The 20958-nt window shown below is 45.6% G+C and overlaps 1 protein-coding gene across 3 annotated transcripts in view; it reads right to left on the minus strand.

Annotated features, from left to right (window-relative positions):
• The window catches only part of znf142 (zinc finger protein 142), a 58244-nt gene extending 38313 nt beyond the window's left edge, over nucleotides 1-19931 (minus strand). Inside the window, exons 1-4 of one of the 3 annotated variants that reach the window (XM_073046247.1) lie at nucleotides 19833-19931; nucleotides 17775-18158; nucleotides 14876-15568; nucleotides 1895-2095 (exon numbers count right to left, since the gene is read on the minus strand). In XM_073046247.1, the coding sequence (XP_072902348.1) occupies nucleotides 1895-2095; nucleotides 14876-15568; nucleotides 17775-18108 (1228 nt within the window). In that variant the 5' untranslated portion in view covers nucleotides 18109-18158; nucleotides 19833-19931. Of the gene's footprint in view, nucleotides 1-1894; nucleotides 2096-14875; nucleotides 15569-17774; nucleotides 18159-19322; nucleotides 19588-19832 lie in introns of those variants that run through there. The other 2 variants (XM_073046248.1, XM_073046249.1) reach the window with 2 other exon arrangements.
• Between the last annotated feature and the right edge of the window lie 1027 nt (nucleotides 19932-20958).

The following is a 20958-nucleotide window of genomic DNA, read 5'->3' on the forward strand; positions in this document are numbered from 1 at the left end:
TGTTAGTAATTTCTAGTTAAAGTTAGAAGTGTTTTAACTATATTTGTTTTCTGTACTACATCCCGGGATGCTATGACGTCACACCCGGTTTCGCCGCGTCTTGTGGGAAATACCGGTTTGCGATAAACGGGAAGGTGGGGGCGAGCGGCATTAGATCTGAGCGAACGCTGCTTTTAAGTTAAAGGCGATCAATAACTTTTCCTGGTAGGCTGCAGTATATATATTTTTTACCAGTCGTTAGGAGATATTGGAATGTTGTTCAGTAAAAAAGTATACGCAACGTAATTTGTGTTACCGATACGTATGTATATTTAAAAGTAGCCGCGTTACAGGCACGGTTCGAAAAAAAGCATTTGCAATATGTATTTGTTTATGTTACCAAATGGATTTAATTAAAAGTTAAAAAATCCTCACGTGTAATATCTTTCTGTGTAAATATCTCATATTACAACGTGGGACACCTGCGGCCGAAAATCCGGTGCGGCCTAAAATCCGGTGCGGCTTGTACAAGTACAAAATTGATTTTCTTTCTAAAATTAGAGCCAGCGGCTTTTAATCAGGTGCGCTCTGTAGTGCGAAATCTACGGTAATTGTTCCTCCAGATCGGATGCAGCACAAAACAATACTTAATAAATACAAATATATAATTTAGCTTATATACAGAGATTGATTGTGTGCCCATACAATCAATACATTAAACACAAGACTACCTGGACATAAGGTGACTGACAGGAAATTATAAAGTAATAGTGGTGGGGGGAGGGATGCAAGTTAATGGGTGGAAGCATTGATCAGCTTTTGCTTGGGGAAAGACTTGCTGAGCTCCTCCCAAATTTTGCATGCGTTGCTCAAGATTTCCAGCACCCTTGAGCCTGGTGGTGTATATTTTCAGGCTTTTTTTAAAATCTTCTGCCTGATGGGAGAAGAGAGAATACATGAGTGGGTGGGGTCTTACATTATGCTGGCTGCTATACAGACGCAGTGAAAAATAGAGACATGGTCCATGGAGGGGAGGCTGGTTTCCATGATGTACTGAGCTGTGTCCACAACCCTCTGCAGTTTCTTGTGAATACAGGCACTACAGTTGTGGTACCAAGCAGCAATGCATCCAGAATAGGATGCTTTCTATGGCATACCAATAAAAATTGGTAAGAGCCAATGGGACCATGCCAAATGTCTTTAGTCTCCTGAGGAAGATGTGTTGGTGAGCACTCTTGGCCGTGGCATCTACATGACTGGACCGTGGTGGGCTGTAGAGCCCATTTAAGTGACACTATAGTTTCTGCTAATATTAATTTCTCTCAGTTCCGATACCAACCACACCCTGAACTCTCCAAGATTTCCAGCAGGTTTTTCTGCCTTCTTTCTGAAGAAAAACTACTTGTTTAATTTCTCACCTTTACCACTGGGAGCCTTCTATATAACATTTACCTATAGTATTGATATATTATAACCACATCTACGCTACAGACTTTCTTCAATGGAGAATATGGACTTCGGAACACAAGAACATAAAACATGGGAGCATAATTAGGCCAATCAACCCATCTAGTCTGCTCTGCCATTCCATCATTGCTGGCTTATTATCTCTCTCAACCCTTTTCTCCTGCCTTGATACCCCGACTAAGAGCCTCTGCTTTAAATATACCCAATGACCTGGCCTCCACTTCCATCTGTGACAATGAATTCCACGGATTCACCATCTTCTGGCTAAAAAAAAAACAAACTCCTCTAATCTCTGTTCGAAAGAGATATCCTTTTATTCTGAGGCTGTGCCCTCTGGTCCTAGATTCTACCATTATGGGAAACATCCTCTCCACGTCCAACCTGTCTAGGACTTCGGACAATAAAACTGGGAAATGGGATAACTGCTGTCCAGATGGTTTTAACATACCTTTGAAATGCCGCTCTCTGAGGGACTTGTTTTTTCTGCTGATGTTGTCCTCTGAGCCAGTCTCTGACACCAGGTCCTCCTCTTCGCAAGCAGATGGCTTTGGTTTTCCGGGCCACGTCTGTAACATGACACTGTCATTATCCGGCTCCAGTCTCCTTTCAACATGTCTGTTGTTCTCTTCAGTAGTACTACCACCCTCGTCTGCAGAGAAACAAGGAACAAACAAAAAGTAATCAGTCTGATGTGGTCAATCACTCTGTGTGCAATGAAAATTCAGTGCATATGTGGCCTTACCACCATACACTGACATTCTGGGTTTTAAAAATGCTTTTTATCTTCAAGAACTGAGAATTTACATGAAGCCTACAGGCCACTTATGAGGCTTTGTAAGACCACACGGAGTATTGTAGGCAGTTTTGGGGCTCCTTATCTAAGAAAAGATATGCTGGCATTGGAGAAGGTTCATGAGAATGATCCCAGGAATGAAAGGGTTAATGTACGAGAAGCATTTGATGGCTCTGGGCCTGTACTCACTGGAGTCTGAAAGAATGAGGGTGGGTTCTCACTGAAACCTATTGAATATTGAAAGCCCCAGATAGAGTGGGCGTGGAGAGGATGCTTCCTATAGTTTGATAGATAGATAGATACTTTATTCATCCCCATGGGGAAATTCAACTTTTTTCCAATGTCCCATACACTTGTTGTAGCAAAACTAATTACATACAATACTTAACTCAGTAAAAAATATGATATGCATCTAAATCACTATCTCAAAAAGCATTAATAATAGCTTTTAAAAAGTTCTTAAGTCCTGGCGGTAGAATTGTAAAGCCTAATGGCATTGGGGAGTATTGACCTCTTCATCCTGTCTGAGGAGCATTGCATCGATAGTAACCTGTCGCTGAAACTGCTTCTCTGTCTCTGGATGGTGCTATGTAGAGGATGTTCAGAGTTTTCCATAATTGACCGTAGCCTACTCAGCGCCCTTCGCTCAGCTACCGATGTTAAACTCTCCAGTACTTTGCCCACGACAGAGCCCGCCTTCCTTACCAGCTTATTAAGACGTGAGGCGTCCCTCTTCTTAATGCTTCCTCCCCAACACGCCACCACAAAGAAGAGGGCGCTCTCCACAACTGACCTATAGAACATCTTCAGCATCTCACTACAGACATTGAATGACCTTCTAAGGAAGTACAGTCGACTCTGTGCCTTCCTGCACAAGGCATCTGTGTTGGCAGTCCAGTCTAGCTTCTCGTCTAACTGTACTCCCAGATACTTGTAGGTCTTAACCTGCTCCACACATTCTCCATTAATGATCACTGGCTCCATATGAGGCCTAGATCTCCTAAAGTCCACCACCATCTCCTTGGTCTTGGTGATATTGAGACGCAGGTAGTTTGAGTTGCACCATATCACAAAGTCCTGTATCAGTTTCCTATACTCCTCCTCCTGGGGGGTGGGGGAGAGGTCTAGGACCAGAGGGTACAGATTCAGCATACAAGGACATTCCATTAGAAAAGAGTAAGAATTTCTTTTGTCAGAGTGTGTGGAATCTGTGGAGTTCATTGCCATGAACAACTGTGAAGGTCAAATCATCAGAAATATTTGAAGAGGAGGTTGCTAGGTTCTTGATTAGTAAGGGTGTCAAAGTTTACAGGGAGAGAGGGATAATAAAACTGCCATGATGGAATGGCGGAGCAGGCTCAACAGGCCAAATGGCCTGATTTTCCCCCATGTCTTATGGTTCATGGACCAGGTACTACGTTGGTGTACTGAAAGCAGCCAGGAACATGAGTGATAAGGTTTACAATTCAGTTACACGATGAGACACAGGTAGGTGACTCAGTATTGAAGGAACTCAAATTTAGATTAAGATGAATTAAGATGTTATAAAAATACTTGGTGATTACAAAAGGCCATAAAATGTTACCGAAAGAGAAATGATCAAGATCTTTGAAAAACATTCGTAAACGATGTTAGGAATTGTAAGATTCAAAATTAAGATGTGCATTTCTGACAGGTCCGGGTTAAAGTCAAAGGACAAATGTGATTTAATTATGTCTGGGTTAAAGTCTGTAAACAAGTGTGATCTAATTATGAATGCAGAAGCCTTGACAAAATTAACTGTTTGTGGAATCATTGAAGTCCTGAGATATGGACTATTGTTTTACAGAAACGTGTAAAAAAACAACTCCAAATATGGAATGGGAAAACACTATGTACCTCCCGAGTCAGGGAGGAGGGGTGGTAAGGAAGAAGGATAAAACCTGCTGCCCTGTAAGGTTCAGGGTTCCCTTCTCTGAGGGGGCCCAGCTCTGCAGAACTGTTAATAAACTTTGTTTCCTTGAATTTGTCTTGAAGCCATTATTCGGGAGCGTGGCTCGTTTCTGACAACTTGGGGGCTCGTCCGGGATCCACACTCCAGCCGTGAGGGGGGCAAGGAAGGACATCGGAGAAGGTGCACCCTGCCGAGTTCGGCAGTCCCTGATTCCTTGCTTGTCGCCCCGCGCGGCTTGAGCGAGTGATATCCGGCGGACTCAAGGAAACAAAGAGGAGTTGTCGAGGCAGTTGAGACAGTGAGCGATCGAGTAATTTCTGTGCACAGGACCCAGGTAAGAAATTGAATTCCTGTAGAGACGTAGTACACAAGAATCGTGGAACTGCGGGGTTCCTGCAGGTGATTTCTCCTGTAGAGATGTAGCACACGAGAATTGTGGAACTGCGGGGTGCCTGCAGGTGAATTCCTGGGCGATCGCGGGAATACAGGTTCCGGAATTGGACAGGAGTGACCGAGCTAGGTGGGTCACATTCAAATTAAATTCCTGCAGAGACGTAGTGCACGAGAATTGTGGAATTACAGGGTGCCTGCGGGTGGATTGGAACCGAGCAAGTCCTCGAGATGGGGAATAAGGGGTCTAAGAGAGAAAAGGGTAAAGGAAATCCAGGCGCCAAAGATGAAAAATACCCCGGGGTACCCCCTGATAGTCCGTTGGGACAGATGTTAGAAAATTGGGATTATGGGAGGCGAAAAGGGAAGTCAAAGAAAAAATGATACAGTACTGTGAATTCTGGTCCCGCCAGCCGATCCAAGGGTCGGCTGTGTGATGGCCTAAGTTCGGGTCTAGCGAGGATTGGGTACAACAAGCCCTTAATCTGTATGTGAATTCAAAACCTAACGTTAAACCCAAAGAAAGTGATTATGCCCTATGCTGGTTACCAACGACAAATAGTTATAAATTGAAAACGATAAATGAAGGGGGACAGAAAAAGAATACATGGGAGGTGCTCGACCACCTGCCGCCCCATATGTGCCCCCTACCGCTCCGCAAATCGAAGACCCTGAGACGGAGGTTGGCCAACAGCTGATTCGTGTTGAATTTGTATCGAAAGCATGGCCAGATATAAGAGAAAAACTAGAAGATTGGAATACTAAACCCTTAAGTGAACTACTTAGGGAGGCACAGAAAGTGTTTGTAAGAAGGGATGAAGAGAAACAAAAGAAGACGGCAAGGATAATGGTCCAGACAGTGCGACAAGTAACCGCAGATAGTAGAGAGAGAGACAGGGACCATGGTTGGATCGAGGTAGTAGCCAGGAGCAAGGAGGAGGGCTAAGGAAGGCTTTAAGATGTTTTCACTGCAACGAAGAGGGACACTTCAGGCGCGAGTGCCCCAGATACCGACGGGAAGTGCGCTCGTACGCTATGATGGAAGATGAAGACTAGGGAGGTCGGGGGTTCCACCCCTTGGGGATGAATTATCGGCAGGAACCCCTGGTAAATTTAAAAGTAGGTCCCCAAGGGTCAGATACAACCTTTATGGTAGATTCAGGTGCCGAAAGATCTAGCGTAATCCAGATACCTCCCGGCGCCCGAACCGGAACAAAGGTAATGGGAGTATCCGGTATTGGAGGCAAAATAATACAAGTACCTGTTATAGAAAACGTGAAAATTGAACATGAGGATAGGGTAACGGGACAGGACCTACTTTTGTTACCCTCTGCGAGATTCAACCTGCTCGGGCGGGATCTGCAAGTCAGGCTAGGCATCGGGACTGTGCCCAGGAACGGGAAGATAATGGTACAGCTGTTTGCCCTCAGGGAAGAAGACGATAGGAAAATAAGCCCGGAGGTATGGTACCAGGAAGGGAACCGGGGGGGTTTGAACGTCCCCCCTTGCAAATCTCACTATTACCTAACAGTTCGCTAGTACGGAGAAAACAGTACCCTATTTCAATGGAAGGAAGAAAAGGGCTGCAGCCGGTGATTGAAGGACTGATCGCTGACGGACTACTGGAGGAATGTATGTCACCGTATAATACCCCAATACTCCCGGTGCGAAAGCCAGATGGGACTTATTGGATGGTACAAGACCTGCGGGGCCTAAATGCAGTAGTCCAAACCCGATACCCGGTAGTGCCCAACCTTACACACTGATGAGTAAGATCTCCCCTGACCATGAATGGTTCAGTGTAATAGATCTAAAAGACGCCTTCTGGAGTTGCCCGCTAGAAGAGAGCAGTCGTGACATGTTTACGTTCAAATGGGAAAATCCTACGACGGGGCGGAAAAGACAACTCCGGTGGATGGTCCTGCCACAGGGGTTCACCGAATCACCTAACCTATTTGGGCAGGTCTTGGAGCAAGTACTAGCAGAATTCCAATGTGCTCCAGAGAGCCAACTGCTACAGTATGTGGACGATCTATTACTATCCGGGCCAACACAGGAAGGGGTGCAGGAAGACACCATCAGACTACTGAACTTCCTGGGGAAGCAGGGGCTACGGGTCTCAAAGAAAAAGTTACAATTTGTAGAAAAGGAAGTAAGGTATCTGGGACACCGGGTCAGTAAAGGACAGCAATGCATTACCCCAGAAAGGATAGCTGGAATAACGGGAATGTCACTACCACGTACCAAGAAGGAGATACGCACCAGTTAATTTGCGATGCACTTGATATCGAATAGAAGTACCATACCCCGTGGCATCCCCAGAGTTCGGGAAGAGTAGAACGAATGAACAGCACCCTGAAGGCACAGCTAACCAAGTTGATGTTGGAAACCAAGCTACCATGGACCAAGTGTTTGCCGATCGTTCTCCTGAGAATACGAACTGCACCCCGCAAGGATATAGGAATATCTCCTTATGAGATGCTCTTTGGACTGCCATATTGTAATAAAATAGAGGGGTATCCCACACTACAGGGGGGTGATTTATTTGTAAAGAACAATTTACTGGCCTTGTCCCGTTCCTTTGCAGAACTGCGGAAAAAGGGTCTCTTGGCCCAGACTCCGCTGCTCGATTTTGCTTTACATCAGATCATGCCTGGAGATTGGGTTCTGGTAAGGACCTGGAAGCCGGAGAAGTTACAGCCACAGTGGGAAGGCCCTTTCCAGGTCCTGCTAACAACAGAGGCGGCTGTACGGACAAAAGAAAAAGGGTGGACACACGCATCCAGGGTAAAAGGACCGGTGAAGCCCGAAAGCCGCACTGAGTGGACCTGTGTTCCCGGTGAAGAACCGATGGTGGTGAGGCTAAAAAGGCAGCAAAAATGAACTCTATGTGGACTGTAACATTATTGACTGTAATATATTTGATTCTATATGTCGGGGAAATTGAAGGGAAATGTGACAAGTGCAGAACCGTGGTACGAGTGGGGCAGAGGGTGTTCCCAGGATCATTTGTGTCCCACTCGCATGTGAATGATCGATGCTATGATCTAAGCAAGAGAGAAACATGTTGGGAGAATAGTAAACCTTATTACCAAGTCTATAATAAAGGATACATGGGACAGGGGGGACCATGAGAAGTCTCAGCTGTCCCAGGAAAGACCGGTGGTTGTGTATAAACAAGGGAGGGCAGTGGGACATCCCATCTACACTGGTTAAGGAACATGCAGATAAGGTAAAGGAGATTATAATACAAGATGAGAAGAAAAAGGAGGCGGAAGAGCGCGAGCAAAGGAAGGCGGCAGTGGTCTCCACGGACCCGTCTATATATCAGGAGATAGAGAAAGATATAGTCCTCCCTGATGTTAAAGAGAACCTCTTTATAGACTTAGCGACTCGGATTGCCACGAGCCTAAATGTGAGTAGTTGTTGGGTCTGTGGGGGACCGCACATGAGTGAACAGTGGCCGTGGAGGGGTGAGAGCTTGAGTGTGTGGGAATTGCTTGCGCACAATTGGACAAATGTCCCAGACCGGAAGAAGCAAAGGTGGAAATTGACCAATTACCCGGAGAGACAAGTATGTGTTGAAAGGAAGGGGAAAGTAAAGGTGGGAGAAAGTCCCTGTCGAAGCATTAAATTAGCAAAGAGGGAAGGTAATGTTACCTGGTGGCCAGAGGAGCCAGCATGGTACATAACCAGAGAACCGAATGACAGTTGCGAGGCCGTAGGAAACGGCTCTAAACTCTGGAAGTGCAGCGGAACGAATCCGTACGAAGGGGTCCCCAGGGTCAGGGAAGTATGGAAGGAAGCAAAGAAAGGAGGATTTGCCCCGGAGGGGTTATTCTGGATCTGCGGTAATCAGGCGTATACCAAACTACCGTGGGATTGGGCGGGTGTTTGCTTCCTGAGTCTCATAAGACCGGAGTTCTTCCTCCTGCATCAGGAGGGTGACCGGAAGCTGGGAATTAAGCTGTTTGATTCATTAAGGAGAGAAACACGGGAGATAAAGGTGGGCGAGTGGGGCGATGAGTGGCCACCGGCTCGCATCATTGAATACTATGGGCCAGCGACCTGGGCCCAGGATGGGTCGTGGGGGTATCACACTCCTGTCTACATGTTAAACCAAATTATTAGACTGCAGGCGGTGGTGGAAGTGATAACCAATCAAACGGCACTGGCATTGGAGCTGTTGGCAAAACAGCAGAGTCAGATGCGAACAGCAATATACCAGAACAGGCTGGCTGTGGATTACCTATTGGCCTCTGAAGGCGGGGTATGTGGGAAGTTCAATCTTACAAACTGTTGCCTTAAGATAGACGACAGTGGAAAGGCCGTGTTAAAAATATCCGACAAAATTCGGAAACTGGCCCACGTGCCAGTACAAACCTGGAGATCCCTGGGGAACATGAGTTGGCTAGATGGGCTACTGGGAGGTAGTTGGTGGCGCACCGCTCTCCTAGTAGCAGGCGGGGGTCTAATGATTCTCTTACTTTTGCCGTGTTTGATTCCTTGTATACGAACACTGATCAGGCGCAGTATATTCCAGCTCCAGGCAGTAGCGATGCTCCAGGCAGTAGCGATACCCCATCATGGGACAAATGAGCTAAAACTTATGCTATTAAAGAAAAAGGGTGGTGGGCCCCCTGGGAGTGAGAGAAATGCTAGCTGAAACGCACATCTTAAAAAGAAAAAGGGTGGTATTGTAAGATTCAAAATTAAGATGTGCGTTTCTGACAGGTCCGGGTTAAAGTCAAAGGACAAATGTGATTTAATTATGTCTGGGTTAAAGTCTGTAAACAAGTGTGATCTAATTATGAATGCAGAAGCCTTGACAAAATTAACTGTTTGTGGAATCATTGAAGTCCTGAGATATGGACTATTGTTTTACAGAAACGTGTAAAAAAACAACTCCAAATATGGAATGGGAAAACACTGTGTACCTCCCGAGTCAGGGAGGGGGGTGGTAAGGAAGAAGGATAAAACCTGCTGCCCTGTAAGGTTCAGGGTTCCCTTCTCTGAGGGGGCCCAGCTCTGCAGAACTGTTAATAAACTTTGTTTCCTTGAATTTGTCTTGAAGCCATTATTCGGGAGCGTGGCTCGTTTCTGACAGGAATTAATAGGATTGAACTGGGGAGTCCATCTATGGTGATAATATGACGCTGGCAATAGGTTAAAGGTCTACTCACATGCTTCTTCTTTCCATAATAGCTTATAAACAATACATTTTATCACACTAAATGATCACAACTACAATGTCATAATGTCATACAGCAATACGGCAGATACAGGCCCTTCATACCAACCAGTGCACGCTGATCATGGTTTCCTGCACTTAGCCCATATCGCTCCAAGCCCCACCCTGCACTTACCCATCCAAGTCCTTCTTAAATCATACTACTGTACCTGCCTCAACCACTTCCTCTGGCAGCTCGTTCCACACACAGTGTGAAAAAATTGCCTCCCTGGTCCCTTTGACACCTTTCCCTCTCACCCTAAATCTACTCCCTTAGATTTGGACACTCCTATCCTGGGGTAAAGAATTTTACTATCCACTTTATCTATGGCTCTCAATACCTTACACACATCTAGAAGGTCATCTCTTCAAAATTAATTGTAATTAATTTCAGCACATTATTTTTAAACTATAGTCACTATAATTCTACAGGAAAATGCAGACTCGAATCATACATCAACACTCTTACAGCAAGCACAAAAACATACTTGTCATCTGAAACTTTGACAAACCACGATAGATACACAGTGGAGAGTATCCCAACTGGTTGCAACTCGGCATGGTATGGAAACACTAAAGCCCATGAACAGAAAATTTTACAAAAAGTGGTGGATACACAACTAAGCAGCGTCGATCATCAAGGAACCCCACCATCCAGGCCAGGCTCTCTTCTTGCTGCTGCCTTCAGGAAGGAGTAAGAGGAGCCTTAGGTCCCACACCACCAGGTTCAGGAACAGTTATTACCCTTCAACCATCAGGCTTCTGAACCAATGTGGATAACTTCACTCACATCAATTCTGAACTGATTCCACAACCTATAGTCTCACTTTCAAGGACTCCTCTACAATTCAGTATTATTTATTTACTTTTTTTTACATTATTTGCACAACTTGTCTTCTCACGCCCGTTGGTTGTCAGTCTTAGTTTTTTTTAATAAATTCTATTATATTTCTTTATTTTCCTGTAAATGCCTTCAAGGAAATGAATCTCAAAGTAGCACACATACATACTTTGATAATTCAAAGTACATTTATTATTAAACCACTTATGAAGTAAATAGCTCTGAGATTCATCTTTTCAGTCAGCCATGAAACAGAGAAAACTGGGGAATCGATACCACTCCCCACCCCCCATGTGCAAAAAATCGCGCAAATGGTAAAAAAAAAACGAGCAAGAAACACAGAATACAAGACACCACAAAGACATCATTGAAAGAGTCCAGGCATATTCAGATCAGTTCAATCTCGTCTCTTATCTGCAGGCTGCCGCCATCAAAATCACACAAAATAACAAACAAAAAGAGCAACCAGAAACTAGAAACACATCATAATGTGAACTACAGAGTCCAGTCTGCAAACCGTGTCGATTACACCCTGGCCAAGCCCCAGGACTCCGGCACCATCCACCAACAGCTTTAAGGGAGAGAGGGAGAGGGGCAGAGGGGGAGGGGAGAGAGAGGGGGAAGGGGGAGAGAGGGGGGGAGAGAGAGGGGGGAAGGGGGAGAGAGGGGGGAGAGGGGGGAGAGAGAGGGGAAGAGAGAGGGGATGGAGGGGAGAGAGAGGAAGGGAGAGGGGGAGGGGGAGAGGGAGGGGGAGACACTATTCGAACATAGGGACCTTCCTTTAGGAATAGCGAACAAGATGGAGAGAGACACCATCACATAAACCTTCCTCTGACAGGTGAACACCTGTTTGCCTCGTTGATTTCAATCTTCCTCAATGTTTTAATCAGTAAGAAATGGAATCCATCATGGGCTCACTCCCTGTTTCCAGGTTTCTTAGCCTTGAGGCTGCATGCTTCACTCAAAACCTCATCAAACACCCTCAGAGACAGCAACGCACCAGATCGCTGAACTGGCCCAAAAACACATGACCAATATTTAGATTCCAGTAGCAGAACAACGTTTGAAAGAAAAAGACATAAAAGAAGGGAAAGAATGTTTCCTGAACCACCTGAAGGATGTTGCCCTTGGTCGCATTGTTCATTGGATGAATTCTTCTTGATGAATAAATTTACTTTGAACTTTGACATTGAAGGATTCAGATGAATATAGGCCAATCAGAAGTATGAGCAGAGAATTAGCAGATGGAAGCTTAATCTGGACAAAAGTAAGGTGTCACACTTTGGTGGGGTTGAAAATCGGATGAGAGTATACAGAAGATTTTAAATTCCACAGGAGTATTAATGTACAGAAGGATGGAGGGGTGGAAGTCCATAGCTCCCTGAAAGTGGCAATACAAGAGGATTATGGTGGAAAAGAATGCTTTCAGCATCTAGCACCTGATTAATTTTGTACATCTCCATAAATCTCACCTCATAACCTCAAACTTCAAAGTAAATTTTATTATCGAAGTTCATATATGTCATCATTTACAACCCTGAGATTCATTTTCCTGTGGGCATTCTCAGCAAATCTATAGAATAGTAACAATAACAGGATCAATGGAAGATTAACCGGAGTGCAGAAGACAACAAACTGCAAATTCAAATATAAATAAGTAACAATAAAGAATGAAAACATGAGATAACAAGATATAGAGTCTTTCAAGTGAGATCACTGGCTGTGGGAACATCTCAATGGATGGGCAAGTGAGTATAGTTGTCCCCTTTATTCAAGAGCCTGATGGTGTGGAGTAATATCTTTTCTTGAACCTGGTGGTGTGACTCCTGAAGCTCTTGTGCCTTCTTCCTGATGGCAGCAGTGAGAAAAGAGCATGACCAGGGTGGTGGGGTCCCCTGATAATGGATGCTGCTTTCCTACAACAGCATTTCATGTAGATTTGCTCAATGGTTGGGAGGTCTTTACCTGTGATGGACTGGGCCAAATCCACTACCTTTTGTAGCATTTTCCATTCAAAGACATTGGTGTTTCCACACCAGGGCATGATGCAGCCTGTCAATACACATCTATAGAAGTTTGTCAAATTTTTAAATGTCATGCTATATCTCCACAGACTCCTAGGGAAGTAGAAGCACTGCCGTGCTTTCTTCACAATTGCACTTACATGCTGGGTCCAGGACAGGTCCCCTGATTAGTAACACCCAGGAATTTAAAGCTGCTAACCCTCTCCACCTCTAATCCTCCAATGAGGAATGGCTCATGGATCTCTGGTTTCCCTCTCCTGAAGTCTACAATCAGTTCCTCGGTCTTATTGCAACTGAGAGGTTGTCATTATGAAACCACTCAGCCAGATTTTCAATCTCCCTCCTATATGCTGATTCGTCAATACCATTGATTCAGCCTACGACAGCGGTGTTGTCAGCAAACTTGAATATGGTATTGGAGCTGTGCTTTGCTGCACAGTCATAGGTGTAAAGACAGTCAAAGTAGGGGCTAAGCACACAGTCTTGTGCTGTGATGGAGATCGTGGAGATGTTGTTGCCAATTTGAACTGACTGGGATCTACAAGTTAGAAAATCCAGGATTCAATTGCACAAGGAGGTACTGAGGCCAAGGTCTTGAGGCTTATCGATTAGTTTTGAGGGGATGATGGTGTTAAACGCTGATCTGTAATCGATAAACAGTATCCTAATGTATGTATCCTTGCTAGATGTTCCAGGGTTGAGTGAAGAGCCAATGACATTGCATCTGCTATAGACTCTGGTAATTGGAGTGTATCCAAGTCGCCTCTCAGACAGAAGCTGATACATTTCATCACCAGCCTCTCCAAACACTTCATCGCTGTGGATATAAGTGCAACTGGGGTAGCTTTTTTGGTCTCCAGACTCAAATGCCTCTGAACCGGCCCTCGGCAAATTTCGGATCCCATGGTTCACCCGGGGCTTCTGACTGGGGAAGACCCTGAATGATTTAGTGGGAGACACTCATCTACAATTGTTTTAATGAAGTCCATTACAACCCTGGTGTATTCATTCAGATCCCTAGATAAGGGCTTGAACACAGCCCAGTCCACTGACTCAGAGCAATCCTGTAATCATTCCTCTGCATCCTGCAACCTCCTCTTAGTTGACCGAGTCTCTGGAGACTTGCTTTTTTAGGCTCTAGCTGTATGCAGGTAGGAGAAGTGATCCGATTTTCCGAAGTGCGATCTGAGCAAGGAACGGTAGGCATTCCTTATCTTAGTGTACCAGTGGTCTAGTGTGTTTTGACCTCTGATGTTACAGGTTTTATTTCTCCAACTACTTATCTGATTCTTTCTTGAAAACTTCAAACAAAACAGTTTAGACCACATCTGGCACCTTATTCACGGCTTTAATTTAAGCAATACTGTAACACAATGGACAAGTTTTCCAGAAATCAAATTGCCACAATAAGATACAATCTTAGACTGATACAGCAGGGAACAGGCCCCTCAACCCAACTCACCCTTGCCCACCTTAGTCAGTCACTTTTGCCTGCCTTTGGCACATATCCTTCTAATCTTTTCAATCCATGTACCTGTCCCATTGTCTTTTAAGTGTAATCATGCCTGCTTCAATCACTTCCCCGGCAGCTTGTCCCAGATACACATCACCCTCTACGTGAAAATATTTCCCTCAAGTCCCTTTTAAAATCTTACCCCTCTCACCTTAAATTATAAGACATAAGAGCAGAATGTAGCCTGTTGGCCCATTGAGTCTGCCCTGCCATTCCATCATGGCTGAATTGCAGCAATGATTTCCAGAGATTCACCATGACCTGGTTAAAGAAATTCCTCTCATCTTTGTTCTGAAGAGATGCCCTCCTATTCTGAGGCTGTGCCCTCTGGTCCTAGCCTCTCCTACCATGCCCTCTAGAACGTAGCACAGTACAGGCCCTTCAGCCCACAATGCTGTGAAAACTTGTTAAACGTACCCTTAAGATCAATCTAATCCTTCCCTCCTACATAGCCCTATAATGTTCTATCGTGCATGTGTCTAGGTTTCTTAATATGCATAAAGTTTTTTTCCTCTACCAGCAGTGCATTCCACACACCCATCACTCTGTGTAAAGAACTTACCTGTGACATCCCCCCCCCCACCCCCAGTTCTTGATTACCCAGTGTTGGGGAAAGGACCTGTGTACATTGACCCTGTCTATGCCCCTTGTGATGGGAATTTATGGAATGCTAGTCTGACATGGTCAATGGTACAGGGTACCTACCAGAGTGCAGGGTCAGGTGCTTCTTCAAAGCTTTGCGATAACGGCTCATGAAGTCACATTTGTCACAGACGTAAGCTGCCTTGTCTCGATGCTTCTCACCATAGTGCTTGTTAAGGTCTCGGGGGCTGCAGCTCTCAAAGGGGCAGAGCTCGCACTTGAACTTTTCAGTCTGCAGCCGGCTGCGTTTCTTGTGTTCTGCCAAGAGCTTGGCAGTGGAGCACATGACATCACACTGGTCACAGCAGAAGGGGTAGTGGACGCGCTGATGCTTGTCCATCTCTGCGGTACTCTGGAACAACTGTCCGCGTGCTTGGTCAGGGCAGGGACTGGGCTCAATTGTACAGCCGTTTCTCAGCTGCTCAGATACATCACCGCCACTGGGGCACGAGCCCATGTGCTCCTTCAAGGCTCCTGCCTGGGGGAATTCTTGACCACAGGCAGGGCAGGGATACGTCACACATGGGGCAGTGGCTGAGTTCGCCTGGGCATTAGGGTCTCCGCCAACCATGCTCTTTTTCCTCCGCGCCAACCGAGGGCGCTTTGCCCGCAATCCAGCCTCTCCTCCAGAGCTAGGAGACAGTGGACGTTTGGTGGCCACTGTGTGATGTTGGAGATGATCAATCAGGTCCTGGTCCTCAAAGCTCTCATTGTTCTTGTGGTAGTAACCAAGTCCCTCCATTTGGATCAATGCATCTGTTGAGAATACCAACTATTGGTCAACTTTGATTCATTATGTCAAAGTTCAAAGTAAATTTATTATCAAAGTACATACACATATATCATCAATAACTACACTGCGATTCATCTTCTTGCAGGCATTCACAGTAGCCCAAAGAAATACAATAGTCGATGAAAAACCACACACAAACACCAATAAACAATGTGCAAAAGAAAACAAACTGTGCAAATACAAAAAACAAATAATAATAATCAATCAATCAATAAATAAATAAATGAATCAAACTTAAGTCAGTAGGTCATAAATTCAGTTCAGAGTTCAGGTGAGTGAAGTTATCCACATTGGTTCAGGAGTCTGATGGTTAAGGGGTAATAACTGTTCCTGAACATGGTGATGTGGGCCGAGGCTCCTTTATCTTCACCCTGATGGCGTCAGCAAGAAGACATGACCTGGGTGGAGGGGTTCCTTGATGATGGATGCGGCTTTCCTGCAACAGCACACCACGTGGATATGCTCAATGGTGGGGAGGGCTTTACCCATGATGTATTCACTTTTTGTAGGATTTTCCATTCAAGGTGACTGATGTTTCCATATCAGCCATGATGCAACCAGTCAAAATACTTGCCACCACACATTTGTCACAGTTTTAGATGTCATGCCAAATCTTTGCAAACTTCTATGGAGGTAGATGCACTGCCGTGCTTTCCTTGCAATTGTACATGCGGGGCCCAGGACAGAGCTTCTGAAACGATAACACCGAGGAATTCAAAGTTGCTGACCCTCTCCACCTCTGACCCCCCAATAAGGACTGGTCACAGAGCTCTAGTTTCCTCCTCCTACAGTGAGTAATTATCTCCTTGGTCTGGCTGACATTGAGTGAGAGGTTGTTGTTGTGGCACCACTCAGCCAGATTTTCAATTCTCCCTCCGATATGCTGATTTGTCACCACCTTTGATTCAGCCAATGACGGCGGTGGCCTCAACAAACTTACAATATGGCACTGGAGCTGTGCTTAGCCTCACAGTCATAAGTGTAAAGTGAGTAGGGTAGGGGACTACGCACACAGCCTTGTGGTGCACCTGCTGATGGAGGTTGCAGAGATGTTTTTTGCCAATCCAAAGCCCGCAAGTGAAGAAATTGAGGATCCAATTGCACAAGGAGTACTGAGGCCAAGATCTTGAAGCTTATTGATTAGTTTTCGGGGGCTGATGGTATTGAATGCCAAGCTGGCATAAAGACCATCCAGATGTATGAATATTTGCGGTCCAGATGTTCCAGGGTTGAGCGAAGAGCCAGTGAAATGGCAACTAGCATCAAAAACTTTGACAAACTTCTATAGATACATAGTGTTGAGTATCCTCACTGGTTGCATCATGGCCTGGTGTGGAAACACCAATACACAGAAGAGGAAAAGCCTCAGAAAATGGTGGATACAACCCAGTCCTCACTCACCTCAGCTCTGAATTGATTTCACAAGCAATCTGCAATTCAAGTTCTCAGTATTGGCTGGTTGGCTGCCTGTGTCAGGCTGGCTGACCGTGCTGCCCTCTTTTGTACATTCGGTTGCTTGTCACCCTTTGTGTGTAGTTTCTCAATGATTTTATTGTATTTTTCCGTTCTACTGTAATACTAGGTAGTTTGTAAGTTCTTCCAGCATTTTACACCATAAGACACAGGAGCAGAATTAGGCCATTCAGCCCATCGAGCCTGCTCCAGCATTTATCATGGCTGATTTATTTTCCCTCTCAACCCCATTCTCCAGCCTTCTCCCCATAACCTTTGCCGCCTTTACTAATTAAACACCTATCAACCTCTGCTTTAAATATACCCAATGACTTGGCTTCCACAGACATCTGTAGCAATGAATTCCACTGATACACCACCCTCTAGCTAAAGAAATTCTTCCTCATCTCTACTCTAAAGGAATGTCCATCGATTCTGAAGCTGTACCCTCGGGTCCTAGACTCTCCTACTATTGGAAATATCCTCTGCACATCCACTCTGCCTAGGCCTTTCAATATTCAATAGTGAGCCTACCCCTTTCTTCTAGATTCCACAGGTACATCTCCTGTCTGTCTGTCTGTCTGTCTGACTGTAGGAATATTGGGAAGGGGGTGGTAATCTCTGGGACCTGCTACCACTAGCATCACTCTTTACAGACCATCACGCTCTCACACCAGACTCCATCACTCTACTGGACACAGGAACAAGCTGAGATACCTGGCTGGTTGGCAGCCTCCACCTGCTCATCTTGTTGGCCGGTTAGCACAGAGAGTTCCCTCCCGTCACTTCCTTGGCCATTTTCGGGCAGCTCTGGCATGGACACCACAGCCATCTCCAGGGTTACCGTGTGCTGCACGCCCATGGGGCCAGGCTGGTCGGGGGGATCGCCCACCAGGTCCGGCACGTCGGCACTGAAGCCTTGGAGAGGATGTGGTCCATCACGTAACTCAACGATGCCATGAAGCGCATATTCCTGCTCAGAAACAAAGTCTGTGTAAACACCACTGCTGTCCACCATGCCTCCTCTTTGATCTTCCATCTTGCCCTCCATACCGCCACTCCTAGGTTCCTCACGCAGTCAGTTCTTCCCTGAACCGAATCCTGTGGACAGATAAAAAGGATCTGATATAACCAAAGTTTTGATAAGGGAACCTGAGTGAGGGACTTCTTCATTCAGAGGGAGGTGTGAGTGTGAAAGGAGCTGCCAGTGGAAGTGGTAGATACAGGTTCAATTTCAACATTGAAGAGAAGCTTGGATGAGAGGGGATGGAGGGCCATGGTCCAGATGCAGGTCGATGGGATTACAGAGAATAACAATTTGGCATGGACTAGATGGGCCAAACAGCCTGTTTCTTTCTTACTCTATAAGATGATGTAGTGGTTTATTATTGTCACAGAGAACAGCAGAGCATAGTACAGGCCCTTCCATTCCATCTATAATACAGGCAGGCTTTTCGATGCTGTGCCACCTACTCTAAGATAAATCTAACCCTTCCCTCTCCATAGCCCTCCATTTTTCTTTCATCCAAGAGTCTATTAAATGTCCCTATTGTAACAGCCTCCACCACCAGCCACAGCAGTGCATTTCAGGCACCCACCACGCTCTGTATATAAAAACCACCTCTGATATCTCCTCCAAACTTTCCTCCGCTCACCTTAAACCGATGTCCTCTGGTATTGGCCACTGCCACCCAAGGAAATGGTGCTGGCTGACCATTCTATCTATCTTTTACACCTCTATCAGGTCACCTCACACATGTACTCTGGTAAAAGTGAAAAACTTTATTTTGCATGCCATCCACAGATAAAGGACTGGAGAAGAAGGAATCGAATAGTAGAGAGTGGTGGACCATGGGAGAAAGGGAAGGAAAAAGGGAATCAGTTGGATCTGATGGGCAGGTGAGAAGAGGGGAGCCGGAATGGAAAAAGAGAAAGCGGAGGAGAATAAATTAATGGAAGTTAGATAAATCGATGTTCATTCCATCAGTTTGGAGAATACTCAAATGGAATATGCATACTCTATCCACCTGTGTTGACATTTGCAGGGAGTTATGAACTTGCACGGCTGTTCTGAACAACAATAGTTCATGGGTCGCTGCCATTTATTGGACATGATCAGCCAAATTTAGATTACCTCACTTTAGAGATCAAGCTATGATCTTATCCAGAGGAACTCAGAGTAGAGCTAGGCTGAGAACTGGCAGATGGAATTCAATCTGAAAAAATATAAAGCTATTCACTTTAGAAGGTTGAACTTTGACTCACTTTGGAAGGAAGACAGAATAATGGAAGGATTCTTAGAAGTGTGGAGGAACAGAAGAATCTTGGGGTCCATGTCCATTGATTCAAATTTGCGTGCAAATTGATGGAGGGGTTAAGAAGATGGTTGGTGTCTGGTCCTTCATTAGTCGGGGACTGAGTTCAAGAGCTGCGAGGTAATGTTGCAGTTCTGTAAAACTCCAGTTAGACGACACTTCGAATGTGGTTTCAGTTCTGTTTGCCTTATAATATAGATATTGTGGAGGGGGAGGACATGAGGGAGGAGGAGGAGGAAGGTGGAGAGGGGCAAGAGGGGGAGGGGAGGGGAAGAGGGGGAGGGGAGGGAAAGAGGGGGAGGAGGAGGAGAGGAGGGGGAGGAGGAGGAGGAGGGGAGGGGAGGGGGGAAGGGGTGGGGAAGAGGGGGAGAGGGGAGGGGTGGGGAATGGAAGGTAAAATGGGATTCTGCCCAGTGCGGGAGCCGGGCCGAATCGCCGGTTGATCCTCCGCAGTACTCACCGTCGCCGGCCCCGGGGCCGTGGTCCGTTTTATTTTCGTCGTCGGTCCGCTTCGGGTTTTTTTCCTGCCCGCCCGCTCCGTTTTTTTCTCGCCCGCCCGCTTCGTTTTTTTCCCTCCCGGCCGCTTTGTTTATTTTTTACCCGCCCGCTCCGTTTTTTCTGCCTACGTTAGTAGTTTTCGCTCTCCTTCCGAGGGCGACTAAGTGCCTGAAAAAATAATGCCCCAAACATGATTTGTTATCTTCTTTCACTCTCCCATCCCGACCGGAGACCTTCCAACATTAATTTTTTAAAAAACAATAATTCTGGTGATTCCGTTTTTCACTTTTTTTTGTGAAAAGAAACTCTCTGGCTCTAATTTAGTACTATGCCCATCGAAGACCCCTCGGGCTAAAGGGAAAGCCGGTCAGCTGTTACGTCACATGGTGATGCCGCCGGCGCCATTTTGCGTTAGGGCTAGGCGAGGTTTGTTCCATGTTGGAAAGTTTGATGTTGTGAGGATCCCAAGGACGGTGGTCACTATCTCTTTGCCCATCTGCACTAATCCTATTTCCTGCATTCCTGCCATGTTTTGTTTTTTTTAATAGTTTTTAAAGCTGGTAATTGCATCTGATTCCATTCACTGTCCCAGTCACAAGTTCCAGATGTCAACAACTGCGCAAAACATTATTGAGGCAAATACCTTAGAGACTTTTAAGAGATTCTTAAAATAGGCACATAGATGAAAGAAAAATGGAGGGCTATGAGGGGGGAAGGGTTAGATTGATCTTGGAGTAGGTTAAAAGGTCAGCCTAACATCATGGGCTCAAGTCAGTCAACTTATTGTCATTTCGAGCATAACTGCTGGTACAGTGCATAGTAAAAATGAGAATGTTTTTCAGGACCATGGTATTGCATGACACAGTACAAAAAACTAGACTGAACTACGTAATAACAACACAGAAAGCTACAAACGTGGAAATCTGCAGATGCTGGAAATTAAAACAACATGCACAAAATGCTGCTGGAACACAGCAGGCCAGGCAGCATCTATAAGGAGAAGCACTGTCGACGTTTCGGGCTGAGACCCTTCGTCAGGACAGAGAAAGCTACACTAGACTACAGACCTACACTGGACTGCATAAAGT

Source organism: Hemitrygon akajei, chromosome 5, assembly GCF_048418815.1.
Source record: "Hemitrygon akajei chromosome 5, sHemAka1.3, whole genome shotgun sequence".
Taxonomy (NCBI): Eukaryota; Metazoa; Chordata; class Chondrichthyes; order Myliobatiformes; family Dasyatidae; genus Hemitrygon; species Hemitrygon akajei.